Raw genomic sequence first — 26,653 nt, 5'->3', positions numbered from 1 at the left:
CTGGCCCCTCCTCCTCCAACAGAGAATCTTCTAGTGTCAATGTGAAAGATTTCTCCAGATGGAGGATTGTGCACAGGCTTCATCTCCCATCTGGCTCTGGGTCAGACCTGGTGTGTCAGTGTTTCTAGAGTAGAGGCCCCAAGCCTGGGCTCTGAGATAAGAGTTTGCACAGTATCCCCTGCGTTCTCCTCCCTGTGACAGCTCCCCTTATCTGGACCCTCCCTGGACAGAGAGCTACAGGGTGCTGGTGTGGAGATGTGGGTGTGCATGTACACTTGGAAAGGAGTGAGCTCAGCAGTTTTACAGAGATGGGGGACCCCCGATCTACTCTCACTAACAGCAGGCATTCCCACTCCTCACAGCACTCACTGCTGTGCATCCCTTTATTCATGTCATGTCGGTGGGTCATTTAAAAGGGCTCTTGTTAGAAATTGGAAAGTTCTAGAGCTCAGGGTAAGGGAAAGACTTTATATTTGTACAGTGAGGAAATTAGCCTGGTGCAGCTGGTGCTGTTCCATGCCCACTACTATATAGCACTGAGGAGGTGGGGTATTCCAGGGAGTGAGGGGTATAGCCTGGCAAACCTGGTCTAGTCGGGAGAGGATCCCAACCTGTGAGCCTTAGTGAGTGGCTCCTCAGGGCAGTGCCGGCTCCAGCTGTTGTTCCTCCCTTTAAAAGCAAACTGCAATTCATTTCTCTCCTGAATTTCATAGAGCATGCCAAGAAATGACAGCATGTACTTCAGTCTTTGCTTCTCATGCTTTTTACCTTGTAATTCTGATGATTTATATTCCTGGTCTTGGGGATTGCTTCATCAAGGCAACTGATAGAAGCTTCCAGGTCAGCAGTGGGGCAGAGTCACTCCACGCACAAACCTGCCATATCTTCCATATCTTGAGATTCTTCCCTTCTCTGGGCGGTGGGCATGCTGCTATGACATATTCTAACTTATTTCCATTATACTTTTTAATTTTTAAGGTTTTCAGATGTCATTCTGGCAACAATTTTGGCAACCAAGTCTGAAATGTGTGGCCAAAAATTTGAATTGAAGATTGATAACGTACGTTTTGTTGGGCATCCGACACTGCTGCAGCATGCTCTGGGGCAGGTATGGCCTTCCCTTAGCAGGTGAGATTCTTCTTGAGCATGGCCCATTCTGACTCTAGGGTCCATAGGGCACTGTGGTGATGATACACTCTTCGCACAATCTGCGGATACAGTGGAGAAAGAGATGCATCCTTGTCCCTGATTCTTCCATTGTGTCCTGGTTTTTGCTTTCTGCATGTTGTGGCCTTCCAATTTATATATACTCTGTGTTTCTAGGAGAGACCAAGAGAATGAGTTCAGTAGTGTTTGTCAAGCCTGACCTTTTAACTTTATAATAAAAGTAGTATACTTTTTATTAAATGGTATTATCGCCAATATTAACATAGCTTTTATTATTGTGTTAAACACTGGGACTGAGAGACAGCTCAGTGGACTAGTGTATATGCTTCATAATGTCGGAAGTCCAGATTTAATTTCTGGCACAGCTTGGAACCCCAAGCATTGCATGAGCTCCACTGGCTTTGACCCAAGAATAGAAACAGTTAGGGCCAGAGATATAGTACAGCAGGTAAGGTGCTTATCGTGCACATGGCCGATCCGGGTTCAATTACTCGTATCCCATATAGTTCCCGAGTCCCACTAGGAGTGATCCCTGAGCATAAAGCCCAGAGTAAGCCCTGAGCACTGCTGGGTGTGACCCCCAAATAAAAAGTAAATAAAAACAAAATTCATCCCCCCCCGTGTGTGTACTCCGATGAATCAAGTTTTAATAAGATTGAATGTATTGGGCTGAAGCGATGGTACAGCGGGTAGGGCATTTGCCTTCCACGCGGCTGACCCGGATTTGATTCCCAGCATCCCATATGGTCCCTTGAGCACCTCCAGGAGTAATTCCTGAATGCAAAGCCAGGAGAAACTCCTGTGCATCACTGGGTGTGACCCAAAGAGCAAAAAAAAAAAAAAAAATTGAATGTACTGAGACTGGAGTGACAGTACAGTAGGTAGGGCACTCTCCCTGTACATGGCAGATCCTGATTCGATCTGGGCATCCCATATGGTCCCTGAATCCAACAGAAATGAGTTCTGAGTGCAGAGCTGGCAACCCCTGAACATTGCCAAGTGTGACCCCAAAACAAAAAGATTGTGTATATCTAAGGAAAAGTACACACTTGCAAGTTCCCTGCCAGTTGGTTGTTTGCCCAAAAGTAGAGTTGGCAGCATCACTTGGATTCTAAAGGGTTTTGATACAGTAGTATAAGATTTAGTCCATTTAGAACAGGAGAGATAAGAGTTAAGATACTTGCCTTATGTTCTGCCAGCCTGGTTCTAATCCTTGGCACCACATAGGGCCCCCTGAGCAAAGCCGGGGTCACTCCTGAGCATAAAGCCTAGAATAGCCTCTGAGTACTGCAAGGTAGCTCCTTCCACCACTCCCAAATTTTTATCTCCATTTTATACATTTGAGAAACTGTATATGGGCTGGACACATTGGCCTCACAGTTAGCACCTTCTCTCATACTCAGAAGATGGTGTGACCCCTGATATGACCCAAATGACTCAAATGCTTCTCCCCACCTCCCTCTAAAACAACAAAATATGAACGTTGTCTTATTTCTGTATTTAGAGGGGCCACCCTCAGTGTGCTACCTGGGGAGAGGGATTGGTGTAGTCTATAGCAGTGCTTGGCAAGTTAGCGCAGGTCTGACAGTTTGGCACTTGAGCTGATGCTCCAGATGCCCGGGCGCACCAAGGCCATTCCATCAGTGCTTGGGGACGCCTTTGCAGGAATTGAACTCACACCTAATGTGCAAAGCATTTGCTCCTTTACTTGAGCCATGTCCCCAGCCCCTGTCCTATTCCTTAGTTGTCCTTAGTACTTATCATGTCTGGTAGAGATGGCCTGGAAGGACTCAGATGGATGCTAGGGATAACAGCACAGGAGGGAGGGTCTAGCCAGAGATCCCTTATCCACCTCATCTGCTTTTCATCTCCTCAGCGCCTCAGCTCACTTCCATTGGCTGGCATGGACTCATCACTTTGAATCATAGCATTGACTTGCCCATTTGTGTCTCCCTTGTGGACTCCATGCCATGCGGTTGACATGCACCCGTGCAAAGTCATTCCAGCAACCCAGAAGCTCTTGTTTTTGTTTTGTTTTGTTTTCTGGTTCTGCTATATTCTGAAACCTTCTACATGTATGAAATAAAAGTGCTGAACATGGCTTTTCTTGGAAAGTTGCGACTCTCAATTAGAATGGTGTTTCTTTTGTAGGTCTCGAAAACAGATCCGTCCCCAAAGAGAGAAACACCCACCATGATTCTTTTTAATGTCGTATTTGCACTGAGGGTGAGTGATTGATTGTGAATGCCTGAAAAGCATGGGTAGGTTTGGGAGGAGCATCAGAGGGACGTAGCAGTTATTTATTTCCTGTGAATGTATCATGACTCAGCTCAATCAGCTATGAACATAGCATTGCTCTCCTGGGGTGCTAGCCCTCCTGGGGTTCTGAAAAACCCATTCTCATTGTTTTTCCTTTTCTATTGGTGTGATGATAGTGCCAGAGATTGCACCCAGTGGTGTAGATAATTTAATTCAGGGCTCACATATGGAAGGCATGTGTTTACCACTGAACCCCATCCCAGCCCATCTTTTCAAAATGAAATACAGGGCTTAGGAAGATATGAAAGAGGTAAAGGTGCTTTCCTTGTAGCAGATAACCATGGTTCAATATCCACCACCTCATAGGATTCCCCAAGCATTGCCAAGAGTGATCCCTGAGAACAGAGCCAGGCATAAGCCCTGAGCAAACAAACAAATAACAGCAACAACAAAAAACCCAAAATAAAATGAAATACACAAAACAGAATTTATTGTTTTATATATTTATTTTTGTTTTGAGTCACACTGGGTGGTGCTCAGGGCATATTCCTGTCTCTGAGCTCAGGGATCTCCTGCAGGATTGAGAGACCATATGTGGTGACAAGGATTGAATCTGTGTCAGTTATTTGCAAGGGAAGCACCCTACCCGCTGTACTGTTGCTCTGGCCCCCAAATCTGTCATTTTAAAGCATAAAGTTTGGTGGCATGTAGTGACAGTGCTGTGTAACTATCACATTTCTCTCTGGTTTCAGAACTTTTATTGCCCCCAAAGGAGAAAGTCCTTAATTGAGTATTCCTTGTCCTTAAACTCTGGAAACTACTAACATACTGTTTTTTAGTTTTGGGACCACAGCCATCAATGATAAGGCTTTGTGCTCATGGATCAGTCCTGGTGGGGTCAGGGAAGCATGCAGGGTGCCAGGGATTGAATCTAGATTGACCGTGTGCTTGACAAGTACCCCACCTGCTGTGCTATGGCTCTGGCTTCTCAGTTGTCTGCTTCTGTCTCTGAATTTTCTCATTCCAAATGTTTCATATAAATGGAATCATCCATTGTGTGATCACTGATGTTTCGTTTCTTTCACTTAGCATAGTTTTTGAAATTCGTTTATATTATGATTTATGTCAATACTTTGTTTCTTTTTATGGCTAATCATATTCCATTGTGTGCATAGACCACACTGTATTCAGTCATCTGTTGATGAACATTTGAGTTGCTCATACCTTTTGACTGTTACGAGAAATGCTGATAAAGAGAGTTGTTATGCAAATTTATGTGGACACATGTTTTCATTTTCCTTGGGTATAAACTACCTAGGATTGAAACTGCTGAGTCACGTGATAATCCTGTGTTTAACCTTCTGATAAATTGCCAGCCTTTTTCTTAGCAGCTAAACCATATTACATCCCCACCAGGAATTTACCAAAGCTCTGATTTTTCTAATCCAAGGCCCTAGATATTCAAGGCCTATACTCTCCCATTGAGCCAACATTTCCAGCCTTGGTTTTTTATTTTTTATTAATTTTTAGTTTGCAGTTAAGCCTGCTTGTTTCTTGAATAATTTCTAGTCTAAGACTGTTTTCACTAGTTATGGGAGGTTTATTTTCAATAAAAATATATGGGATCTTGGGGGCTGGAGCAATAGCATAGCAGGTAGGGTGTTTGCCTTGCATGTGGTCGACCCGGGTTCAATTCTCAGCATCCCATATGGTCTCCTGAACACCGCCAGGAGTAATTCCTGAGTACAGAGCCAGGAGTAACCCCTGTGCATTGCCATGTGACCCAAAAGCTAAATTATATATATATATATATATGTGTGTGTATACATATGTGTATATATATATGATCTTGCGACCAGAGTAATAGTATAGCAGGTAGGGTGATTGCCTTGCATATAGACCTGGGTTCGATCCCTGGCATCCCGTATGATCCCCCAAGCACCACCAGGAGTAATTCCTTAGTGCAGAGCCAGGAGTAGCTGAGTACCACCAGGTGTGACCCTGAAATTAAAATAATTATAATAATAATAATTTTGACCAGAGCTATACTAGAGCAGCGGGGCATTTGCTTGTACACAGCCAATCCAGAGTTCTATTTTCAGCACCCCATATGGTTCCCTTGAGCCAACCAAGAGTAATCTCTGAGCGCAGGGCCAGAAGTAAGCCCTGAGTACTGTTTGGTGTGGCCCAAAAACCAAAGGAGGATAAAAATAATATAAGGGATCCAAATAAACATGAAAAGTTCCCCCTTGAGGGCCTGGAAAGATAGTATAGCAGGTAAGGCACTTGCCTCATATGCCACCGACCTGTGTTTTTGATCCCTGGCACCTAATATGTTTCCTTTGAGCCCAGCCAGGAGTCATCCCTGAGCACAGAGCTGGGAATATGCCCTGAGCATAGGTGAATGTGGCCCAAATATCAAAAGAAAAAAAAAAAAGCTCTTCTGAGTAAGGACTGCCAGCTAATGAAGGTACTTTAAAAATACCTTAAGAATTAATAATCAGTGATTTTTAAATAATGAAAATTCTTTTTTTTTTTTTTTGCTTTTTGGGTCATACCCGGCAATGCACAGGGGTTACTCCTGGCTCTGCACTTAGGAATTACTCCTGGCAGTGCTCGGGGAACCATATGGGATGCTGGGAATCGAACCCAGGTCGGCCGCGTGCAAGGCAAACGCCCTACCTACCTACTGTGCTATCAGTCCAGCCCAATAATGAAAATTCTTTGGTATATTATGCTGATTTTGTTCAATCGTGTCTAGTAATCCCTTCTTTCTGACAAGTGCATGTGATTGGCATAGTAGCTCATGTGAAGACATGTGAGAGTGGCTAGCTCTTAGTGACAAGGAAACCATGTGTGCCTTCAAAACCGTCAAGTCTGGTGGGACTGAGACTTAAGAGTTAACAGACAGGGAATCTGTAAATGTCAGTGCCCTTCTATATCTCAAGGTATTTTTTTCCCTCTTCAAGCTTTTTGATTTAGAGATTATATTGACTGTGGGTCAGATAAAACGAGTGCTTGAGAAAAGTGTATTTAGAATGGAGCTTTTTTCTTTTTTGAGGGGTGGAGGAAGGGTGTCCAAGCAGTGCTCAGGGGCCCATTCCAGACAGTACTCAACCAACCTGACCAGAGAATTAAACTCTAGGACTCAGTAGTGCTAGAGGCCACCAGTAGTGCTCTTGGATTGGCATGTTATGCCTGGGGCTGAACTTGAGTCATTGCACGTACAAGACGTGTGTCCCTGACCCCCAAACTCTCCTCCTGGTTCCTGAAGCTTTATTTTTTATTTTATATCTTATGGATTGATCTCAAAGGCTCATACATGCAAAGCATGTGCTCTACCACTAAACTATATCCCCTGCCCTGGAATTTAATTTGAAAAAACTGGCATAGAGCTAAAGAGACAGTACAAATTAAGGCATTTTTTAAAAATTTTTTATTTTTATTAGTGAAACACCATGAGGTACTGTTATAGACTTACAAATTTTTGTGCTTGGTTTTCAGTTATACAATGATCAAGTACCCATCCCTCCACCAGTGCCCATTTTCCACCACCACGGATCCCAGTATCCCTCCCACCCCCCATCCCACCCTGCCTCTATGGCAGGGCGTTCCCTTTTGTTCTCTCTCTCCTTTTGGGTGTTGTGGTCTGCAAAAGAGGCACTGAGTGGCAAACATGTTCAGTGAATAGTCTACTTTCAACATGCATCTCCCCTCCTGGGAGGATCCTCCAAACGCCCTTTATTTGGTGCTCCCTTCTCTATCTGAGCTGCCCTTTCCCCTAGAATTAAGGGGAATTAAGGCATTTGTCTTGCATGCAGCCTATCCCATTTGATTCTCGGCACTGCATATGCACCTCAGACTATCTCTAGGAGTGAGCCCTGAGCACTGAACCAGGACTAGCCCTTGAAAACTGCTGGGTGTAATCTTCCAAAACAACATAACAATGACAACTTACCAGCCAACAAACAACTTGGTGCACCTTGTTTATAAATAGCAAACTGAAGGGGATAGGGAGATAGCTCAAAGGTCTGGAGCATATGCAGGAATGTGGGAGGCCTGGGTTTGATTCCGGGCACCACATGGTCCCTCTGTGCTTCTGGGAGCGACTGCAGAGCACCAAGCTGAACATAGTCCTGAGCACTGACAAGGTCTGGCACAAAACAAAGAACTGAAGATGAAAACAAGAATGATGTCAACGAGGCATGGGATTCCAAAAGAAAGTCTTACTTTATATACATTTATAGTTTTTGTTTTTGACCTTATAATTGTATTATATGTTTATATAATACAGATATCTACAAAGAGTGATAGCACAGCAGGTAGGACATTTGCCTTGCATGTGAACGACCTGGGTTTGATTCCTCCGTCCCTCTCGGAGAGCCCGGCAAGCTACCGAGAGTATCCGCCCGCAAGGCAGAGCCTGGCAAGCTCCCCGTGGCGTATTCAATATGCCAAAAACAGTAACAAGTCTCACAGTGGAGGAGTTGCTGGTAACTGCTTGAGCAAATCGATGAACAACGGGAGGACAGTGCTACAGTGCTATCTACAAAGGGAACTGATAGTGAAAAACCAAACTGATGAATTCTATAAAATTTTTTTCTTTGGCAGAGGGCAAGGGTTTGAACCACACCCAGCAGTGCTCAGGGCTCACTCCTGACTCTGCACTCCTGGATAACTCCTGGCTGTGCTTGGGAGACCATATGGGTCGTTAGGGATTGAACTCAGGTCAACCATATGCAAAGTAAATGCCTTACCCACCGTACTATCTTGCTGACTCCTCTCTATAAATCTATATATTTTGGGCCGGAGTGATAGAACAGTGGGAAGGCCTTTGCCTTGCACATGGCTGACCCAGGTTTGATCCCTGGCATACCATATGGTCCCTCCAGCACCGCCAGGAGTAATTCCTGAATGCAGAGCCAGAAGTAACCCTTGAGCTTTGCTGGGTGTGGCGCATTGCTGGGTGTGGCTCAAAAAGTAAAAACATATATATATAATATATTATTAGAATATAATATATATATATATAAAACTTTTGGGGTCACATCCAGCGATGCTCAGGGCTTACTTCTGCCTCTGCACTCAGGAATTACTCCTGGCAGTGCTTGGGGAACCCTATGGGATTCTGGGGATTGAATTTGGGTTGGCTGGGTGCAAGGCATACACTGTACTATTGCTCCAGCTCCTGTAAAGGTTTTTATAATGAGAATTAAGTTGGAATAATCCTGTGTCCAGTTTTTGGAAATATTAGGCAAGATGGTGGTTGTTGTACACCGGCAAATCTGTGGTCACTAAACAGGAGGAAATGGGGGTTCAACCAGAATGTAAGGGAGGCAGATGGGTCACATCTAGGTGAAAGCACAGGAAGCAACAGCACAGGCCAATGAGTTGAAGAGTGGGAAGAAGTGTAAATAATGTGTAAAGAGTCAGTATTTTGTGCTAGATAATCCGTTTCTTTTCTGTCCTCAACAGATCCTCTTCTAGTGATAATAGTTAGATAAATGTCACATACTTATTTATCTCTTAGTAACTGTTCCCCTTAGACCCTGGCTCCATCTGCTCCCACATACACACATCGTCACTCAAATATTTGAAAACAAGTTCCAGACCAGGGCAGGTGGGGGGTTGGAACTGGTGGTTTTTCTTAGCCAAGGTTAATTTTTCTGGGGAAGAAAATCTTTATTCCTACTTACTTTAGGAGCCATCTTTATAAAATGTGAACATTTATCACATGCCATGATGCTTTTCCACCTGGAAAAAGCTCTCTAGAATCTGGTCCATGCTCCTCACACCTGGACAAATTTCTCTAATACTTGATCATTGAAACTTCCTCAACTATCAAAACATTTTTTGCAGTTGGCCTGGAAGGCCAGGAAGAAAAATAGCTACATGTGGCGATGTGTGTCTTGGTCCTTTATTCTCTGATGTCCCTCCTTTGTTCCCGTCAAATGTTCCTAGTTTGGGTCAAATTTGTTCAGCTTCCATGTATGTCCTTGTGTGACAGAACATTGGCTCCAGAAGGCCTGTTGACATTTGGGTGTGAGTGTTGGAAGTGAGAGAATCTCAGAGGAAAAAACGTAAACTTCACATTGCTTTACATCACATTTGGGGATAGGATAGTGTGGCATTTCTCAGAACTTTCCCTCAGAGTAGGCAAGCCTCGGTTGGTAGCTCTCTCAGAACAGACACACGTTCTTGAGATCTACAGACATTTTGAGCAGTGCCCCATTTAGGTGCCCTAACAGGACCCCCTGGCATTCCAGTAGTTCAAGTCCTCCTGCTTCATGTGTGTAGAAATGGGACAGTGGGCTCCAGACTTAGACTTACAGTACTGTTGTGCCTGAGCTTATGGGCCTCCAGCAGGTGTTTGGGCTTTCTGCTGTGACAGTTACTTCCTTAAGGGGATTATCACGTACTCAGAGAGGTATTCTTTTCCCCTCTGCTTTGCTGGTAGGAGTGTTTTGTACAGGCTCTAATAAAGGTGAATTTACCCTGTAATTCAGGCTCTCCTGTTTCATATGTTTTGGGAGGGCACTACTGATGGGTATCCTTGATGTTAAGGACAAGTCTGCTGCCCAGTAGCGGGCATGCCATGGGAGCAGCACTCACTTTTCTCAGCCTAGGCATGCATGCTGTTGTATGGGTCCCAGTGGGAGTTTGGAAAATCTCCAAGTCTACTTGAAGGTGTGCCCTTAATTTGGTTTGGCCCAGAAATCTAGCTGTGGCACTCTGCAAGCAGGGCCCTTCCTGCCAGATAAACAGGCAACACCCAATTTTCTAATCAGTGGTACCATTCATCCCTACCCTTCTCCCACCTCCCCCAGTAGGATGACTCAGCTGCCTTTTGGTCTTCTAAAGTTCTGAGTCATGGTTGGCAAGTTATCTACTCTGTGGAACATCTTCATGGACCCCACAGCTCCCCACTCCGCCCTTGGCCTAGGCAGTGTGCCTGCAACTCTTGATAGAGTTCAGAGTTCCCAAAAGTTGCTGAGGAAGCTCCAGGGGAAGGCTTTGAAACTGGTGACTTCTCTTAGCCAGGGTTAATTTTGCTGGCAAAGAGTTGCTTTTGTGTTTTTTGTTTTTGTTTTGTTTTGTTTGTAGTGCTGGTGATCAAACCCAGGTCCTCACTTGTAAAGCAAATGTTGAACCACACCCCTGGCCTCTTGGGAAGACCTTCTTATCCTTCAGTACAGAAAGTGTTCAGTGAACAGTTCGTTGAGAATGTCAGTGTTTCATTATACTAACATGGACTTTGTGATTCATCCCACATAGGATTAAACAGTCTGTGAGAAACTGCTTTTTGAAATGGGGAAGTTAGCTTTGTTCTGGTAGATATCTGACTTGTGAAGGAGGTACCATTGTTGTCCTTCTTCAGATGGGATCCTGTCGATTCTGTGCCCTCACCACTCCAAAGCTCAGAAAGGGTGCCTCGTTTGACCCACATGTGGGATCCTGTTATAGGAGACCTTCAAGCCTTCCTCTGCTTGTTAGAAATGTCTTTACCTCTCCATGCCATTGGAACCATCTCTGTTCTGTTTGCAAGATAGGGTGCTGAGTGGACAGGTGCTTATGTGGACAAAATATTAGAGGGAATACAGGAAAGTAGGGGCAGAGGTAGTCCCTGGAGAGAGAACTGGGACAAAGGATTGGAGAAGGATTCTTTCATGGTTTGAGTATTTGCTGTATTTGTGTGCTGAGTACATATGCTATGTCAGAGTCTCATGTGTACTTTTTCATGCAGGCTAATGCAGACCCGTCGGTGATAAACTGTTTGCACAACCTCTCCCGGCGCATCGCCACTGTGCTGCAGCATGAGGAACGCCGTTGCCAGTATCTCACACGGGAAGCCAAGCTAATTCTAGCACTGCAGGATGAAGTGTCTGCTGTGGCTGATGGTGAGCATGGCAGAAATCTCACCCTACACTTACAATGAGCAGGCAGTGTTTGGAGGCATGGCCCAGATGTAGTTTTGCTAAAGTGGAAACTGAAGCCCCCTGAGGTTTCCTGCACTTGCCCCAGGACTGAGATTTCTTGATCCGATGTGCTTAAATTACTTTCTTGGCCTGGAACCTCCTCCATGGCTCTTCACACAAGTCAGACATCTGCCACTCTGCCCTAGTTCCTCTGGTCATGTTTTCCTAGGGCGGGACGTGAGGGCTCCTGGCTCTGTGCTCAGGGATCACTCCTGACAGAACCCAGGGGACCATATGGGTGCTAGGATCAAACCTGGTATGGCTGTATTTAAAGGCATCAAAGTGCCTTCCCCACTGTACTATGTCTAAAGTTTAATGTGAGTGGGCTAGGGAACTAGCTCAAAGGACTGTAGTGTATGCTTTGCCGTGGGAGGCCTGGTTTGATGCTTGGTACTGCAGGATGCCCTGAGCACCTCCAGGAGCAACCCCCAAACTCAAAACCAGTAGTAGCTCTGAGCACCAGTAGTCCAAAAATAAAAACAGAAAAAGTTTTATGTAAGTACATGATTTTTGTTAGGGAAAGGATTACTGAAAGACTACTAAAAGGATTACTAAAAGATCATAAAAATAAGTTTCAGTATGGACTCAGTACAGTGGGTAGGGCATTTACGTTGCACTTGTCCAACCCAGGTTCCGTACTTGGTACCCGATATGGTCCCAAGAACCATGCCAGGAGCAATCCCTGAGTACAGAGCAAGGATTAACTCCTGAGCATTACTGAGTGTTGTCCAAAAACAAAACAAGAGTTGTAATAGCCTAAGCTTGTGGAGGAAAGACTGGCTGACACAGGCACTGAGGCACAGTGAGGCTGTGGTCTGAGGAGAGGCCAGGGGTCAGTCAGTGAAGACATCTTTCCAGTGATGCCTGTGACCACAGGTGGGAGGGGGGCATTGGTGAAGCTTGATCCCGAATACTGTGTATATAGACAGTTGAGTACATCAACTTGGTGGATTCCATCACTCCTCTTTACCTACCTTTCTGGGGATACTGAACAGTGAGGTCTTCAGCATTGCCTCAGAACATACAAATAGACTAGGCTATGAGTTTATGGCTTCACCCAGGCTGGCTGGGCAGGTACTTTAAAATGGTTGCCTCTTTTTTTTCTCTTTGATTTTTGGGCGACACCTGGTGGTACTCAGGGCTTACTCCTGGCTCTGCACATGGGGTGAACCCAGGGCAGCCGCATGCAAAGAACATACCCTATCACATCCTACCACTCTAGCCCCAAATGGTTACTTCTTAAACTTTTCCTTCTTGGAATACCTTTTCACTAGAAAAATTTTTTTTTTCTTTTTTGGTCACACCCAGCCTTGCACAGGGGTTACTCCTGGCTCTGCACTCAGGAATTACTCCTGGCAGTGCTCAGGGAACCATATGGGATGCTGGGAATCAAACCCGGGTCAGCCAGGTGCAAGGCAAACGCCCTACCTGCTGTGTTATCACTTCAGCTCCTCACTGGAGAAATTTTTATGTGACTCTGGGTATATTGATATATTTTTTAAAAATCTAATATTTAATGATAATAAATATACTGTTTTTGGAAGTAAAACAAATTTTATTTGGAGGGTTTTAGGAAGGGGAAGGAAGGAGAGAGGGAGGAGAGAGGGGGGAGAGAGAGAAAAGAGGGGAGGGGAGAGGAGAGGAAAAGAGAAGGGAGAGGAGAGAGAGAATAAATATGGGCTAAAGTATGTACACACATCCCAGCATTAGATATGAAAGCATGAAAGTACACATCTCAAGAGGGGAGATGTGGGCGACACATGTGCTTGGTTATGTGGGCACAAGCAGCACATGGGCCTGCGCAGCATATGCGCCCATACATTTATTATTTTGGGGACATACCTGTCTATGTTCAGAGCTTACTCTTGGGTCTGCACTCAGTATCACTCCTGGTGGTCCTTTGGGGACCATTTGGGCACCCGAGGTTCACTAGGTCAGCCATGTGCAAAGCAAATGCCCTATCCACTGTACTATCACTCTGGCCCTCTTATTTTAATTTTTGTTGTTGTTGTTTGTTTGTTTGGACCACACAACTGCTCAGGGCTTGCTCCTGGTTCTGCAATCGAAGATCACTCCTAGTGGGCTGGGGGGATCATATGGAGTCCCAGGGATTGAACCTGGGTTGGCCACATGCAAGGCAAGCATTCTGTCTTCAGCACTATTGCTCTGACACCGTAACTCATAAATTTTATTTATTTTATTTTTTTGCTTTTTGGGTTACACCTGGTGATGCTCAGGGGCAACTCTGCACTCAGGAATCATTCCTGGTGGTGCTCAGGGGACCACATGGAATGCCGGGGATTAAACCCAGGTCGGCTGCATGCAAGGCAAACACCCTGCCTGTTGTATTATTATTCCGGTCCCCATAAATTTATTTTCTTTTATTTTGGGTCTCACCCAGCGATGCTCAGGGGTTACTCCTGGCTTTGCCCTCAGGAATTACTCCTGGCGGTGCTTGGGGGACCATATGGGATGCTAAGAATTGAACCCAGGTCAGCTGTGTGCAAGCCACATGTCCCTACCTGCTGTACTATTGCTTCAGCCCTCATAAATTTATTTAAAAATCATTATTTTTAAAGTTGTACAGTCCTCTGTGGGGTCACAACCCACGTTTAAGGAGCTAGGATAGATCACTAAGGCATTTTGTGACCCCCCTAATCTTAATTTAATTGAATGCAAAGATTTTATTCAAAGCAGAAGAGGACCAAAGAGATAGTACAGGGGTTGAGATGCTCATCTTGTATGTTACTTACCAGAGTTTGATCTCTGGGCACGACACGTGGTCCCCTGAGTACCTCCAGAAGTGGCCCCTGAACCAGAGCCAGGAGTAGGCCCTAAACACTGCTGGATATGTCCCAAACCCCCACAGTCACAGTCACTGAAATTCATTTTAAGTTAAACTTTTTTAAGGTTATTTTCTGTTCTAATTTATGTAAGTTTCTTGCCTTGGAAACTAATTCCTCTCATAATTCTTGCAGCAAATGATGGTCCTCAGTCCCCATTCCATCACATTCTGCCCAAATGCAAGCTGGCCAGGGACCTTAAGGAAGCCTATGACAGGTATGATGAATGGGTGACAGACTCTACATTCCCTTCTTGGAAAATGAAGAAATGTCTGAGGGCTCTTAGAGGGAACTGCCTCCACTGGATACTTCCTCTCCTTTTGAACCATTGAGACTGGGGCAAGAGAGAAAGGGAAGTGTCAGCTCTTTTGTTGACTGCTGTGTGCCCATGTACAAGAGTCATTTTTATGTTTTTATTTTATTATTACTATTTTGGGGGGGTTTGAGGCCACACCTGGCAGTGCTCAAGGGGATCTCTTGGGTCTGCACTCAGGAATTAATCCTAGTGGTGCTTGGGGGACCATAATGGGATGCTCCGCATCAAATCGGGTCAGTTGTGTCCAAGGCAAACACCCTCCCCACTGTACTGTCGCTCCAGCCCTTCTAGATTTGCCATTTTAACAAAATTCACCTTGCAGCTATGTGTGCCTGTGAATAGTGTTTGCAGTGTGCCTCTCTGGTGTCTGGGACCCATGCTTTCCAGTGTTGCTCAGTGACCTCAGTGGCAGAATCCTCCTAGCCACGTCACTTTTAGGTCGTCTCTCTCATGAAGACAGAGACTTCCTTGACATAGGGCCTATCCCAGCACTGTGCTTGGCATGTGAAGAAGTCTAGCTTATGCACAAGTGACAAAATAATAAGGAAATAGAGGGAACGATGCAGATTTCATGGGGTCTGAAAATGTTCATTGAATAGTTATGAGTTAACAGAGCTCGTGGTGGGGTTTTAATTCCCCATTTCTATAAAATGTGCCTATGCTTAAAACTGCGCTTGAGATTCCAGGTGAGCCTTGTGGGACCAAACCAACTTCTTGGGCCATGCACATCTTTCCACTGTGTGCATCAGGAAGCCTGGCTCTGTGGGGCCAGCAGGTGTAGAGGGAGAAAGGTGACTGGAGGGAGACCAGAGATTGGTTTAGGTATTTGCCAAATCGAGGAACGGAAATTTTTCCTCAGCTGCCAAGGCCGTGGATTAGCTTATAAACATTTCCATCTGGGTTGCACAAGATAAGAATGGATTTTAAAGACTCCTTGTGCGGAGTCATCGCTTCAGGACTTGGGGCTTAGCAGAGACACTTATCTATTAATTGCAGACTGGGCTGAGCTCTTCTCTGTGACCAGGAGTTTTGTGCAGGACTGGATAAACCTTACATGAGGCAGTCTATTCTTTCTAGTGTTTCTAGAATAAACAGTTCACTCCCCTGCAAATAAAAGTACAAAATTAGCAATCTTTTAAATAAAGATTTTTATTTTTTATATAGCACAGTGGGTAGGGCGTTGGCCTTGCACGCAGCCAACATGGCTGACTCGAGTTCAATTCCTCCGCCCCTCTCGGAGAGCCCGGCAAGCTGCCGAGAGAATCTCGCCTGCACGGCAGAGCCTGGCAAACTACCCATGACGTATTCAGTATGCCAAATAGAGTAACAAGTGTCACAATGGAGACGTTACTGAGCCCGCTCGAGCAAATAGATGAACAGGAGGACAGTGACAGTGAATTTTTTATTTAAAAAAATGATTTCTCCTCATCAGGGATCCCAAACAGTGGGACTCAGTGCATATGGAAGCACTGGGGTCTCATGCTTGCCAGGTAGGGACTTCAGGCTACTGAGCCATATTCCAAGCTAAAATCCCTGCTCTGCTAGAGCCTTGTCTTAAAAATGCATTTTAAAAGCAGGATAGGCAAGAGTGATAGTACAGCAGGTAGGGTGCTTGCCTTGCACAAGGCCAACCCAAGTTCAATCCCTGGTACCCCATATGGTCCCCAAGCCCTCCAGAAGTGTTTCCTGAGCATGGAGCCAGGAGTAAACCCAGAGCACTGCTGGGGGTGGTGTAAAAACAAAACAAAATTCCTCCCTCCCCCAAGTGACCTCCCCCCACACCTCCACACACTTGATGCGATCTTTTTATGTCCCGTGGAATCCAGTCAGTAATGGCTCTAGTCTAGCGGTCATCTCCAAATCGCATTATGTGTCCAGCCCATCTGATTTTTGACGCCTTGGCAAATGAGACAGCCTCCCTGATTCTAGATTGTCGATAGAGGTCAGAACTCCGGATTCCTTCTCTCACTTAAGTGAAGCGTGATACTCCAAGCATAGCTCTTTCGATTCTTCTTTGGGAGACCCGAATAGTGTTCTCACACTGTTTTCATAGGGCCCAGGTCTCTAAGGCGTATGTTAATGCAGGAAGAATGGTGGAATCGAAGAGCTGTGCCCGGAGCCAGAGGTTCTTTGTCCTCTTAGCTATTTCTTCGACGCTCTTGAAGGCCTTCCAAGCCACTCTCTTCCTCCTGCGCAGCTCAGGTGCCAGGTCATTAGTCATGTTGTTCTCGACCTAGGTACACATAGCTGTTGCATTTGGAGATGTTCGTTTCATTGAGAGCAAATGGAACATTAGGAACGAGTCTGTTTCTCATAAACATTGTCTTCGTGAGATTTAGCTGCATCCGACCTTTCCACACTCATGGCCGAAGTCGGCCAGCATTTGTGCCAGGATGTTTTAGGAATTCACTGGGTCTGCAGCTGGTCCTCGGGGGGTGGGGCTGGGGGGAATTGTACAGGCACTGGGGATCTCCAGATAGCAGAATGGGGTTTCAGTGTTCAAAGGCACCATTCTCCGTTGAACAGTGTTCTGAGGAGGTTGCTGGAGGGAGACTAGGCGCTTGGAAAAGTGGAGTGAAAACTGCAGAACCCAGGGAATTAATGTGGTGTGACTTCTCAGAGAAGAGGATAGTGAACTTCCAGCCGTGACAGAGCTAACATGGAGACACTAGATGGATTTTCATGCTTTCTTTTTTCAGCTGACCTGCATACCCCTTCTTCCTTTGTCAGGTGTGCAAGGAATGCCCCTTTCCACCTTTCCCCCTAAAGAACATTCCTGTTACACTGAGTTTTCTGGATACAGAAGAGGCTTCTCTAGATCCCCGGCACTTTGGTTGGCCACTCTGTGTGTGTGTGTGTGTGTGTGTGTGTGTGTGTGTGTGTAGAGGTGTACACTTTTTTCCCCCCCTTTTTTTGGGTCACACCCGGCTATGCTTAGGAGTCACTCCTGGCTCTGCACTCAGGAATTACCCCTGCGGTGCTCAGGGTGTCATATGGGAAGCTGGAAATTGAACCTGGGTCGGTTGCGTGCAAGGCAAACGCCCTACCCGCTGGTGCACTTTCAATTTATGTTGATGAGAAGGAATAGTGCTGGGAAGACCTCCCCTCACCTCTCAGGTAGGGTCATGTGACTGTGAGTTAGAAATTGTTGTGTGTATGGGGCACCAGAAGTGAACAGACCTGCTTTCTGCAGCCTGTGTACTTCCGGCGTGGTACAGCTACACATCAACAGTTGGCTGGAGGTGAGCTTCTGTCTACCCCACAAGATCCACTATGCCGCTGCCAGCCTTATTCCCCCTGAGGCAATCGAGCGGAGCCTGAAAGCCATTCGGTGAGTTCCACACTTGCCCTTCCTTTTAGATTTCACCTGGTGTTTTACCAATGACTTTGTTCCCCAAACTCTGTTTTCTCTCCCTGCCACAGCCATTGCTAGGCATGGCTCTGCTGTTTACAGAAACAAACATTTGGGGGCTAGGGAGATGACGCAGAGAACCAGAGCTTATGCTTTGCATATAGGAACCCCAAATTCATCCTCAGCACTGCATGGTCCCCTGAGCATCACCTAAATTCACTCTGATTGGTCCCAGTCCTTGGAGATTATATTTTTGCTTTTTTTTGGGGGGGGGGGGTGACACCCAGTAATGCTCAGGGGTTACTTCTGGCTCTGCACTCAGGAATTACTCCTGGTAATGCTTTGGAGACCATATGGGACGCTAGGGAACCGAACCTGGGTCAGCTGCCCTACCCACTGTACTATCGCTCCAGCCCTAAAGTTGATTTTTTTCTATTTTTTGGGGTCACACCCGGGCGTCGCACAGGGGTTACTCCTGGCTCTGCACTCAGGAATTACTCCTGGCGGTGCTCGGGGGACCATATGGGGTGCTGGGGAATCGAACTTGGGTTGGCCGTGTGAAAGGCAAACACTCTACCTGCTGTGCTATTGGCCCAGCTCCTATCCTTGGAGACTTTTAAATGTTGAACACACATCTGTTCTTCTGTCCTGTACCTCCTGCAGTTTCTCCTCTTGAGGTTCAGTGCTTGTGGACTCTGGCTGTGCCTGTGTTCTAGGTGGTTAGCTGAGCAGGAGATCTAGGTCTCACATCTCTTACCAGTCTGTGATTCTCTCCGCAGCCCATACCATGCCTTGTTGCTGCTCAGTGATGAGAAGTCCCTTTTGGCTGAGCTCCCACTTGACTGTTCCCCAGCCCTGGTGCGCGTGATCAAGACCACATCTGCCGTGAAGAACCTGCAGCAACTGGCCCAAGATGCAGACCTGGCCTTACTGCAGGTATCACCCTGGGAGATGGCTGCGGGGAAGGAGGGGCGGGAGGGAGAAGCTGGGGCAACACAACAGGTGGCCTTGGACAAGGGTGGGAGATGCCGGGAGGTCAGGAGAGCTGGCTGCTTGTTAGTGTGTCCTAAGGACCTGTGCATGGCCAGCCACGGTGGCATTGGTGACGCTAGGTTGACTTGAAGTTCTGAAATCTGAATCTGACATCAGTTCAGGTTTGCCTTGAGAACTCATCACGAGCCTGACTTTCTTCTCTGTGATCAGGATAGAATCCCATTTGTGGATAGCTGGACTCAGAGGACAGAAAACCAGGGCTGGGGGAGGGTGTTCAGGGTCGAAGCAGAAGCACTGGACAAAGCAGTACTCTCCCTCCACTGCTGGTGAGGACCAGGAGGGCAGGAAGCTCAGTACAGGTCATCCATGTGTAGAACCAGGACCCATCATGCTGTGTGAGACTGTTGGCCTTTCTTCACCTTCTTCGTGTGACACTTGCTTTCGGAATGCCCTTGCTAATTGAAGGGCCCGTTAGCCCTGGCCACACATCTGACAGGAGCACAGAGAGGGGGGTTTTTGGCGGGGGCCCCAGTTGGTGGTACTCAAGAGGCTTAATTCTGGCCTCTCTTTAGGAGCTGCTCCTTGTGGTGCTGATAATTGAACGTGGGCCTCCTGTATACAAAGCATGTGTTGGGGAGAAGTTGTTCTGAGTTTTGTTTTGGGGCCATACGTGGCTGGACTCAGGGCTCACTCCTGGCAGTGCTTAGTGGGGGGGTGAGAGGATTACCATATGCGCTGCCAGTGATTTGAACATGCTGTACTGGGGATCGAACCTGAGCTGGGTGCATGCGAGTGTCTTACCCACATACAGCTTTCTGGCCCAACTGAGGAGAGGTTGGAAGCCCAGGGCAGAGGTACTGTTCTGAGTAACAGCCTGAGTTGTACTCAGAATCTGGTATTGGTGAATACCACTTGGCCACAAGGGGGCAGCAGGTTCTTGCCTTGCAAGCAGTTAATCTGGGTTCAATTCCTGACATCCTCTGTAGTCTCTCAAACTCCCAAAAAGTTTGGTGGCCCCCTCATCCCCCCCAAAAAAAAACCCAAAAAAACTCTCATAATCCCATATCCCAGAGGAATCAACCACTATAGATTCTTCCAGCTGCTTTTCCTATCTATTAGAACATATCTTTGAGTCACAAAATTAGTATGCACAGTAGTTCTGGTGATTAGCTGGATGATGCCTCCACATCCTAATCTCAGATCCTGTGAGACTAACATGTGGCAGGTGTCCTGAATTACCTTTGTGAGCCCAGTGCTGTGAATAGGTCCCTGTAAGGGAGGATGGGATCGGAACCACATGACCCACAGTAGGACCCACTGCAACTGACAAATGGAAAGAACAAGTTTTCCCCTAATTTCTGGGGGATACCACACTATAGAGCCAGTTCAGATTTCTGGCATCCAGGGTGATGTTCTGGCTGTTTTGAAGAGCTGGCAGGTAGATTGTGCTGGGCAGGGTATATGGATGGCAGCGGTATAGGAAAATAAAGTGTGTGTTTTTGCTTTAGAGCAAAGGTTAAGGGAAACTGAGACAAGAGAAAGTCTGCAGGGGAGCTGAGGTTCTCCCTGTTGGAGTCGGCATTGCCACGAGGAGTTCTGTGGCCAGGATGAGGTAGAGGCACCCACATTAGTGATCAGTGTAACAGGGACTCTCGTTCAGGTAGACGGTGACCACCCATGTTGGTGCTGGTGAAGAGGAGTCTTGGGTGCAGTAAGACAAGTGCCTGGTGCCTGTCCATGAATTCCTGCAGTGCCCTCTTATCCTCCCTGTGTGATGCTGAAAGGGAATTGTGTTTTTGTCTGTCTGTCTGACCTGTCAAGGTATCTGAGGGTCCAGGAGGATAGGGTGTGAGATACTCTCCAGGGATGCTGGGGAACACTGGGACCAGTGTGAAGGGTGAATCAGGATCAATAATCCATTCCCTTGCTGGGGTCCTGGTGGGTGTTGGGGGGCATCATTTGCCAGGATGTTGAGCTAGGATTAATGGGCTGCATTCCCTGGGGACCCCAGCTCCCTGTGTGTAGGACAGTGTGTAGAACAGTGTCAAACCAGATATGAAACAGTGGTAAAATCCTTTCGGGGGTCTAGAAAGTTCAATAGGCTGAGTGCATGCTTTGTGAGTGAGACCTAGGTTTGATCCCCAACACCAAGTGGTGTCCTGAGTACTGCCTGGAGCAACCCCTGAGCACCACTAGGTATGGAACAAAAATAAGTGGAAAAAGAGGCCGGAGAGATATGGAGAGTATGTAACACAGGGTACTTCCCTTGCACACAGCTGACCCATTTTGGTCCTGGACACTGCATATGGGCACTGCCAGGAGTGATCCCTGACTGCAGAGCCAGGAGTAAGCCCTTAGCTGGGTGTGACCCAAAAAATAAATCCAGTGCTCGCTCAGGCTGTACATACACTAAAATTGGAACGATAGAGAAGATTAGTATGGCCCCTGCACAAGGATGACACACGCAAATTCGTGAAGCATTCCATATTTTTCTTTTGTTTTCACATACTTTATATGTTCACAGTGTGTTAATTTAAAAGTAACCTTATGTTCTTTAAAGCAGGGTCACCAATACTTAGCCTAGGCAATCATTTGTTAGCAGTGGTATGTGTAGTCTTTGAGTACAAAATGTACACACCGTCTTGTATAATATACTAGAACCCATGTTTTCAGTATATGAGTAAATTTTATTTGTTTTTAATTAATAAAATTAGTTTTTATTTAAACAATTAAAATTAATTTGTATTTGGGAAATACCTAACAAACATGAACTTTAGTCACTTGTTTTTTCAATTTTATTATCATCACCAATTTTACTGCAAGGTCTAAAATTGGAAATTTTAAACGTGTTTCGGAGAGCCCGGCAAGCTACCGAGAGTATTCGATATGCCAAACACAGTAACAACAAAGTCTCCAATGGAGACGTTACTGGGCCTGCTCGAGCAAATCGACGATCAACGGGAGGGCCTTTACCTTTTACCTTTACCTTAAAAGTGTTTGATGAAAATGTTGATTTTGATTTAGTACAAGAAATGAGTAACTGGTAAAAATACTACGTTCTTAATTTTAAGTATAAAAAAATCCACAAATGAACCCCCCCCCCCCCTTTTCTTTTTTGTGAGCACAGAAAGTGCCATGAGGGAGCTGTGCCCAGCACACTGGTGGGAGGTTAGAGTCAGGACTGACGCTCCCCTGGGTCAGCTGCACAGGCAACGTCCTCCTGGCTCTTCCACAGGTTTTCCAGCTTGCTGCTCACTTGGTGTACTGGGGCAAAGCCATTATCATCTACCCACTGTGTGAGAACAATGTCTACATGCTTTCTCCCAATGCCAGTGTTTGTCTGTAAGTACCCAGGGCCCCTATTGGGAAGGGGGCCAGCGCATGCTCCCATGTCAACTATGCCCTCACTTGAACCCAGTGCCTGACCCCTGTGTGCTCGGGTTGCAGTGTGGCTTGGCTTGGTGCCATGTGGCCCTGTGCAGGTCTGTGTTCTTGACTCCATGAAGTGTCTGTACCTGCCACGTCTGCTGGCTAGTAGACTGTACAGTTTACCTGTCAGGAGGGTGGGAAAACGGAAAACCCTGACCAGGGCTCACAGGGGCGCCGGGGTGATCTGTACTCCTTAAAGGAAAGCACCTGGGCTCTGTCCTCATTTTGCCATCCCGGCTCATTCTCCATGTGGCACCTTCCTCTGCCTAGCACAGTCTTGGGCTCAGATACAGGTGCCATGAAGCAAGACTGAGGTCTGTTGAGCTCATGCACATTTGCCTTACCTGTCCCCAGGTACTCCCCATTGGCCGAGCAGTTCTCCCGTCAGTTCCCATCGCATGACCTGCCATCTGTTCTTGCTAAGTTCTCTCTGCCTGTGTCCTTGTCAGAATTTCGGAATCCTCTGGCACCCCCTGTGCAGGAGGTAAGTCTCAGGAGCTTGGGAAAACCAGAAATCACCTATCCAGCATCAGCCCCTGAGCCAAGGACTCTCAGTGCTCCCAGTACCCTCAGCCTCAACTTTCCTAGTTTTGAGAAGCATACTGTGCAGAAGATTCACACCTTACTGCAGTGTCTCAAAAGCTGGTTTCCTATAAACCCTTGGTCAATATCGGGATATCCTTGAGGATATCTGGTTGTGGTAGGCAATACTCAGGGTTAGAACTGAGTTAAAAGGCCCAACTGACCTTACCTGGGAAAGTGGAACTGCCTGATAACCCTCTCTTTGTCTGGAGGGTAGACAATGGAAAATACAGAAGGGGCCCTCCCATTCCTAGCCCCCTGCCCAGCCACAAGGTCCGGGGGCATAAGTCCTGGGCTTATTGGCTTCCGGAATCTTCTCCATCCATCCAAGAGAACCTAGAGAGGTCAGCCTTGAGTCACTGTCTACCCAGTTGCTTGGGTCAGAGCAAGGGGCAGATGGGGTGCTGGGTGTGGTCAGTGGGAGCTTGAGGGGGTGCCTCAAGAATGTGTGAGATGTATGGAATGGCCTTGAGCTGGGGATGAGGGTTTGACCTCCCCTCCACAGAGCACCTAGAGATTTGGAGTACTGGGCAGAGGCAGATGGGACAGGTGTCTGAGATGGGACTTCATCTTCAGATGAAAAGTATTTGTTCAAATAAGAGCCAGATCTGCTAGGCAGAACCAGGCTTTAAAAGCAAACCCTTGGGGCTGGAGTGATAGCAGATCGGGTAGGGCGTTTGCCTTGCACGCGGCCGACCCGGGTTCGATTCCCAGCATCCCATGTGGTCCCCTGAGCACCGCCAGGGGTAATTCCTGAGTGCAGAGCCAGGAGTAACCCCTGTGCACGGCCAGGTGTGACCCAAAAAGCAAAAAAATAAATAAAAGCAAACCCTTTTCCTTCTCCAGCTGTGAATGAGAAGGATATCTGGTATTTCAACTCATTTACATTCCCAGCATGACAAGAGTTCTAAATGCCGTCTTTCATGGAGCCTTTTGCTTCCCGGGAACTGTGCCCAGTTGTACCAACTGAATAAAACTTTGCATGTATACCCTTCTAGTCCTTCCCAGCAGACACTTCCCTGAGGGGGGGTTGATTTTTCCAGACCACTCCTGAGAGACCACCTCCTGCCCACCCAGGACTCAGATGCAGTCACAGGGCGAGGTTTCCTGACCCTGCCTCAGGCCCAGAGTGTGCTCTCCAGCCCTCAGAGACTTTGTTTTCTTTCTTATACAACTTATTACAGTTTTTTCCAGTTTTACTAGATCATACTCTCTCATGACACAGCCCATTTCCATGCCACTTAGTCAGACCCTCCCAGGAGCAGGACAGTGTGCATGCCTGCGAACAAGGGCTGTCTGGGAGCACCTTCTTATTCACCAGTGCTGGGGCTCCTCACTGCTCCTGGACATGACCCCCTATCTGGCAGGGGTGTGCTCCAGGGCCCCTCTCTTGGTGAGTCTTTAGCGCCGACCTGAAGGGAGGACCCTCTCTTCAAGTCAGCTTCCCCTGCCCCAGGCTATAGGAGGGAAGAATCAGCTCAGGGTACCCATGGTGCCTTGCCCAGGTGTCAGTGATGTGGAGGAGATGAGACAGGAGAGGGAGGGCACAGGGGTACCACTTCACACATCCTGCCCGTCAGCTCTGGACATTTAGGTTATGTGATGGGCACAAATACAGGTGTGGTCCTTCTGCCTTCCCAGAGTCAAGTGGAGGTTGCAGCGGCAGTTAGCTGGGGTTCTCCCTACCTGCGGGTGGGACCCCTAGCACTCCTGGACCCCCTCATTCTCCAGGCTGACTAGAGGGGGTCACTAGCAAGCCATGGCTTCACCATCCTTCCAAGAAAGGAACGGGGTAGGGCCAGGGGGGACCTGCCTCCTCTACCTCCCAGGTCTTTCTGACCCTGTCCCACAGACCCAGCTCATCCAGATGGTGGTGTGGATGCTGCAGCACAGGCTCCTTGTCCAGCTGCACACCTACGTGTGCCTGATGGCCTCGCCCAGTGAGGATGAGCCCCGCCCTCGAGAAGATGACGTCCCATTCACTGCCAGAGTCGGTGGCCGCAGCCTCAGCACCCCCAATGCCCTCAGCTTTGGCTCCCCAAGTAGGATTCCCCTTCTGCTTGGGGTACCTCTGGTGGGAGGAAGGGGAGAATGCCTGGGGGACACATGGAGTGTGGTCAGGAGGTCCAACAGGAATATTGCCCCAGCAATATGACTGAGGTAATTTCACACGACGTCCCCACCCAGCCCTTGTATAGAGACCTGAGCCCATAACCCCCCACCTTGTCCTGTGATCTTGAGTTTGCCTAGTCAGGAGCAGCCTGCCCCACTGCCTGCCACACCATCATCCTGGTCTCAGGCCAATCTAACAATGTCTTCAGTACAGTTCCATTCTGAAAGAGCTGCTGTGTGCCAGTGTCACCACAGCAGTAGCCCACTGCCAAGTCCTTATGGGGAGGATCCTTATGGCCAGTCCCCACCTCAGCTGCCTGGTTTTAGTCTTTCGGCTCAGTGAAAGGACCCTGCCTGCCCAGAGCTCCTGGTCCATGCAGGGTGGGAGGACACTTGAGAGGATGTGGCTGCAAATTGCAGAGGTGTGGATGGTAGGTCAACAGCTGGCCCCTGCCCTATTTGACTGCAGCTAGCAGTGATGACATGACACTCACCAGCCCCAGCATGGACAACTCCAGTGCAGAGCTGCTCCCCAGCGGAGACTCTCCACTCAACAAGAGGATGACAGAAACCCTGCTTGCCAGCCTGTCGGAGCACGAACGGGCAGCCATCCTCAGCGTACCTGCAGCTCAGAACCCTGAGGACCTCCGCATGTTTGCCAGGTAATCCCTGTGAGGGCTGACTCCAGTCAGGGCAGAATGAGGACCCCACTGATGACAATCAAGCAGGCCTGGTCAGGTCTTGTCTCAGACTTGGGTGCGCCCCCATGTGTCCTGCATGAGGAGTGCAGTCTGTGGCTTTAACACCTGGGCTGGCTGTAGACCCCCACTAGAGAGCACTGACCTTATGTGAACTGGAACCACATGGGACTTGCTGGGGCCACTCATCAGAACTCTCAAGAGTGGGTGTAGCTTTTGGGTTCTGGCAGCTACAGGGATTCTACAGCCACATCAGACTGGGAACCACTTCAGGAGACCACAGGGCTGATGGACTTCTGGTGCTCACTGGTCTATTGTTGGGGGAGGGCACAGGTGGGAATTCCTAAGCAGTTTGGTCAGTGCGCGGACTGCACACTGGCTGTTGGGACAGAGGACAGGCTGAGCTCAAGCACCTTCCCACTCAGGCTCCTGCACTACTTCCGGGGCCGCCATCACCTGGAGGAGATCATGTACAATGAGAACACGCGGCGCTCCCAACTGCTCACGCTCTTTGACAAGTTCCGAAGCGTGTTGGTTGTGACTACCCACGAGGACCCCGTCATCGCTGTCTTCCAGGCGTTGCTGACTTGAGCCTGCAGACTCCTGCAGTGAGCCTCAGCCCCTCCTCCTGGCATGACTGCCAGCCTGAGGCTTGACCACGAGTTGTGGGTTGTGTTCTTGCTCATCTAGCCTCAGAGTGGACCCAGTATCTAGAGTGAGAAGGTGAGGCTCGGAACCAGAAAAGGACTTGTGAGACCTATCTGCTTTCCTCACATTGAAGGGCTGCAAGTTTCAGCACCACACCCCCTCCCTTCCCATTCCTCCGGCCTGGGCCTCAGGAGTGAAATCTTAAGATAGAGAGCTAGACTACAATAGGTAAAATGCAGGCTTTGCACGCATCTGACCCAGGTTGGATCCCTGGCACT

The 26,653-nt window shown here is 47.6% G+C and overlaps 1 protein-coding gene and 1 non-coding gene across 5 annotated transcripts in view; both read left to right on the top strand.

Moving 5' to 3' along the window:
- NPRL3 (NPR3 like, GATOR1 complex subunit) overlaps window positions 1–26,412 on the top strand; it is a 39,735-nt gene extending 13,323 nt beyond the window's left edge. For 2 of the 4 annotated variants that reach the window (XM_056135303.1, XM_056135302.1), the window contains 10 exons: window positions 3,319–3,393; window positions 11,171–11,324; window positions 14,381–14,462; window positions 17,755–17,892; window positions 18,693–18,849; window positions 22,142–22,248; window positions 22,690–22,819; window positions 24,770–24,959; window positions 25,499–25,691; window positions 26,153–26,410. In XM_056135303.1, coding sequence (XP_055991278.1) covers window positions 3,361–3,393; window positions 11,171–11,324; window positions 14,381–14,462; window positions 17,755–17,892; window positions 18,693–18,849; window positions 22,142–22,248; window positions 22,690–22,819; window positions 24,770–24,959; window positions 25,499–25,691; window positions 26,153–26,318 — 1,350 coding nt within the window. In that variant the 5' untranslated portion in view covers window positions 3,319–3,360 and the 3' untranslated portion in view covers window positions 26,319–26,410. Of the gene's footprint in view, window positions 1–978; window positions 1,109–3,318; window positions 3,394–11,170; window positions 11,325–14,380; window positions 14,463–17,754; window positions 17,893–18,692; window positions 18,850–22,141; window positions 22,249–22,689; window positions 22,820–24,769; window positions 24,960–25,498; window positions 25,692–26,152 lie in introns of all 4 variants that reach the window. The other 2 variants (XM_056135300.1, XM_056135301.1) reach the window with 2 other exon arrangements.
- On the top strand, window positions 21,292–21,398 carry LOC130043040 (U6 spliceosomal RNA). The gene has a single exon (XR_008795313.1). It is a non-coding gene; the product is annotated as a U6 spliceosomal RNA (small nuclear RNA).
- Window positions 26,413–26,653: the final 241 nt, after the last annotated feature.

The sequence above is a fragment of the Sorex fumeus genome, unplaced genomic scaffold, assembly GCF_029834395.1.
Source record: "Sorex fumeus unplaced genomic scaffold, SorFum_2.1 ptg000110l, whole genome shotgun sequence".
Taxonomy (NCBI): Eukaryota; Metazoa; Chordata; class Mammalia; order Eulipotyphla; family Soricidae; genus Sorex; species Sorex fumeus.
This window is presented reverse-complemented; position numbering and strand designations above follow the sequence as displayed.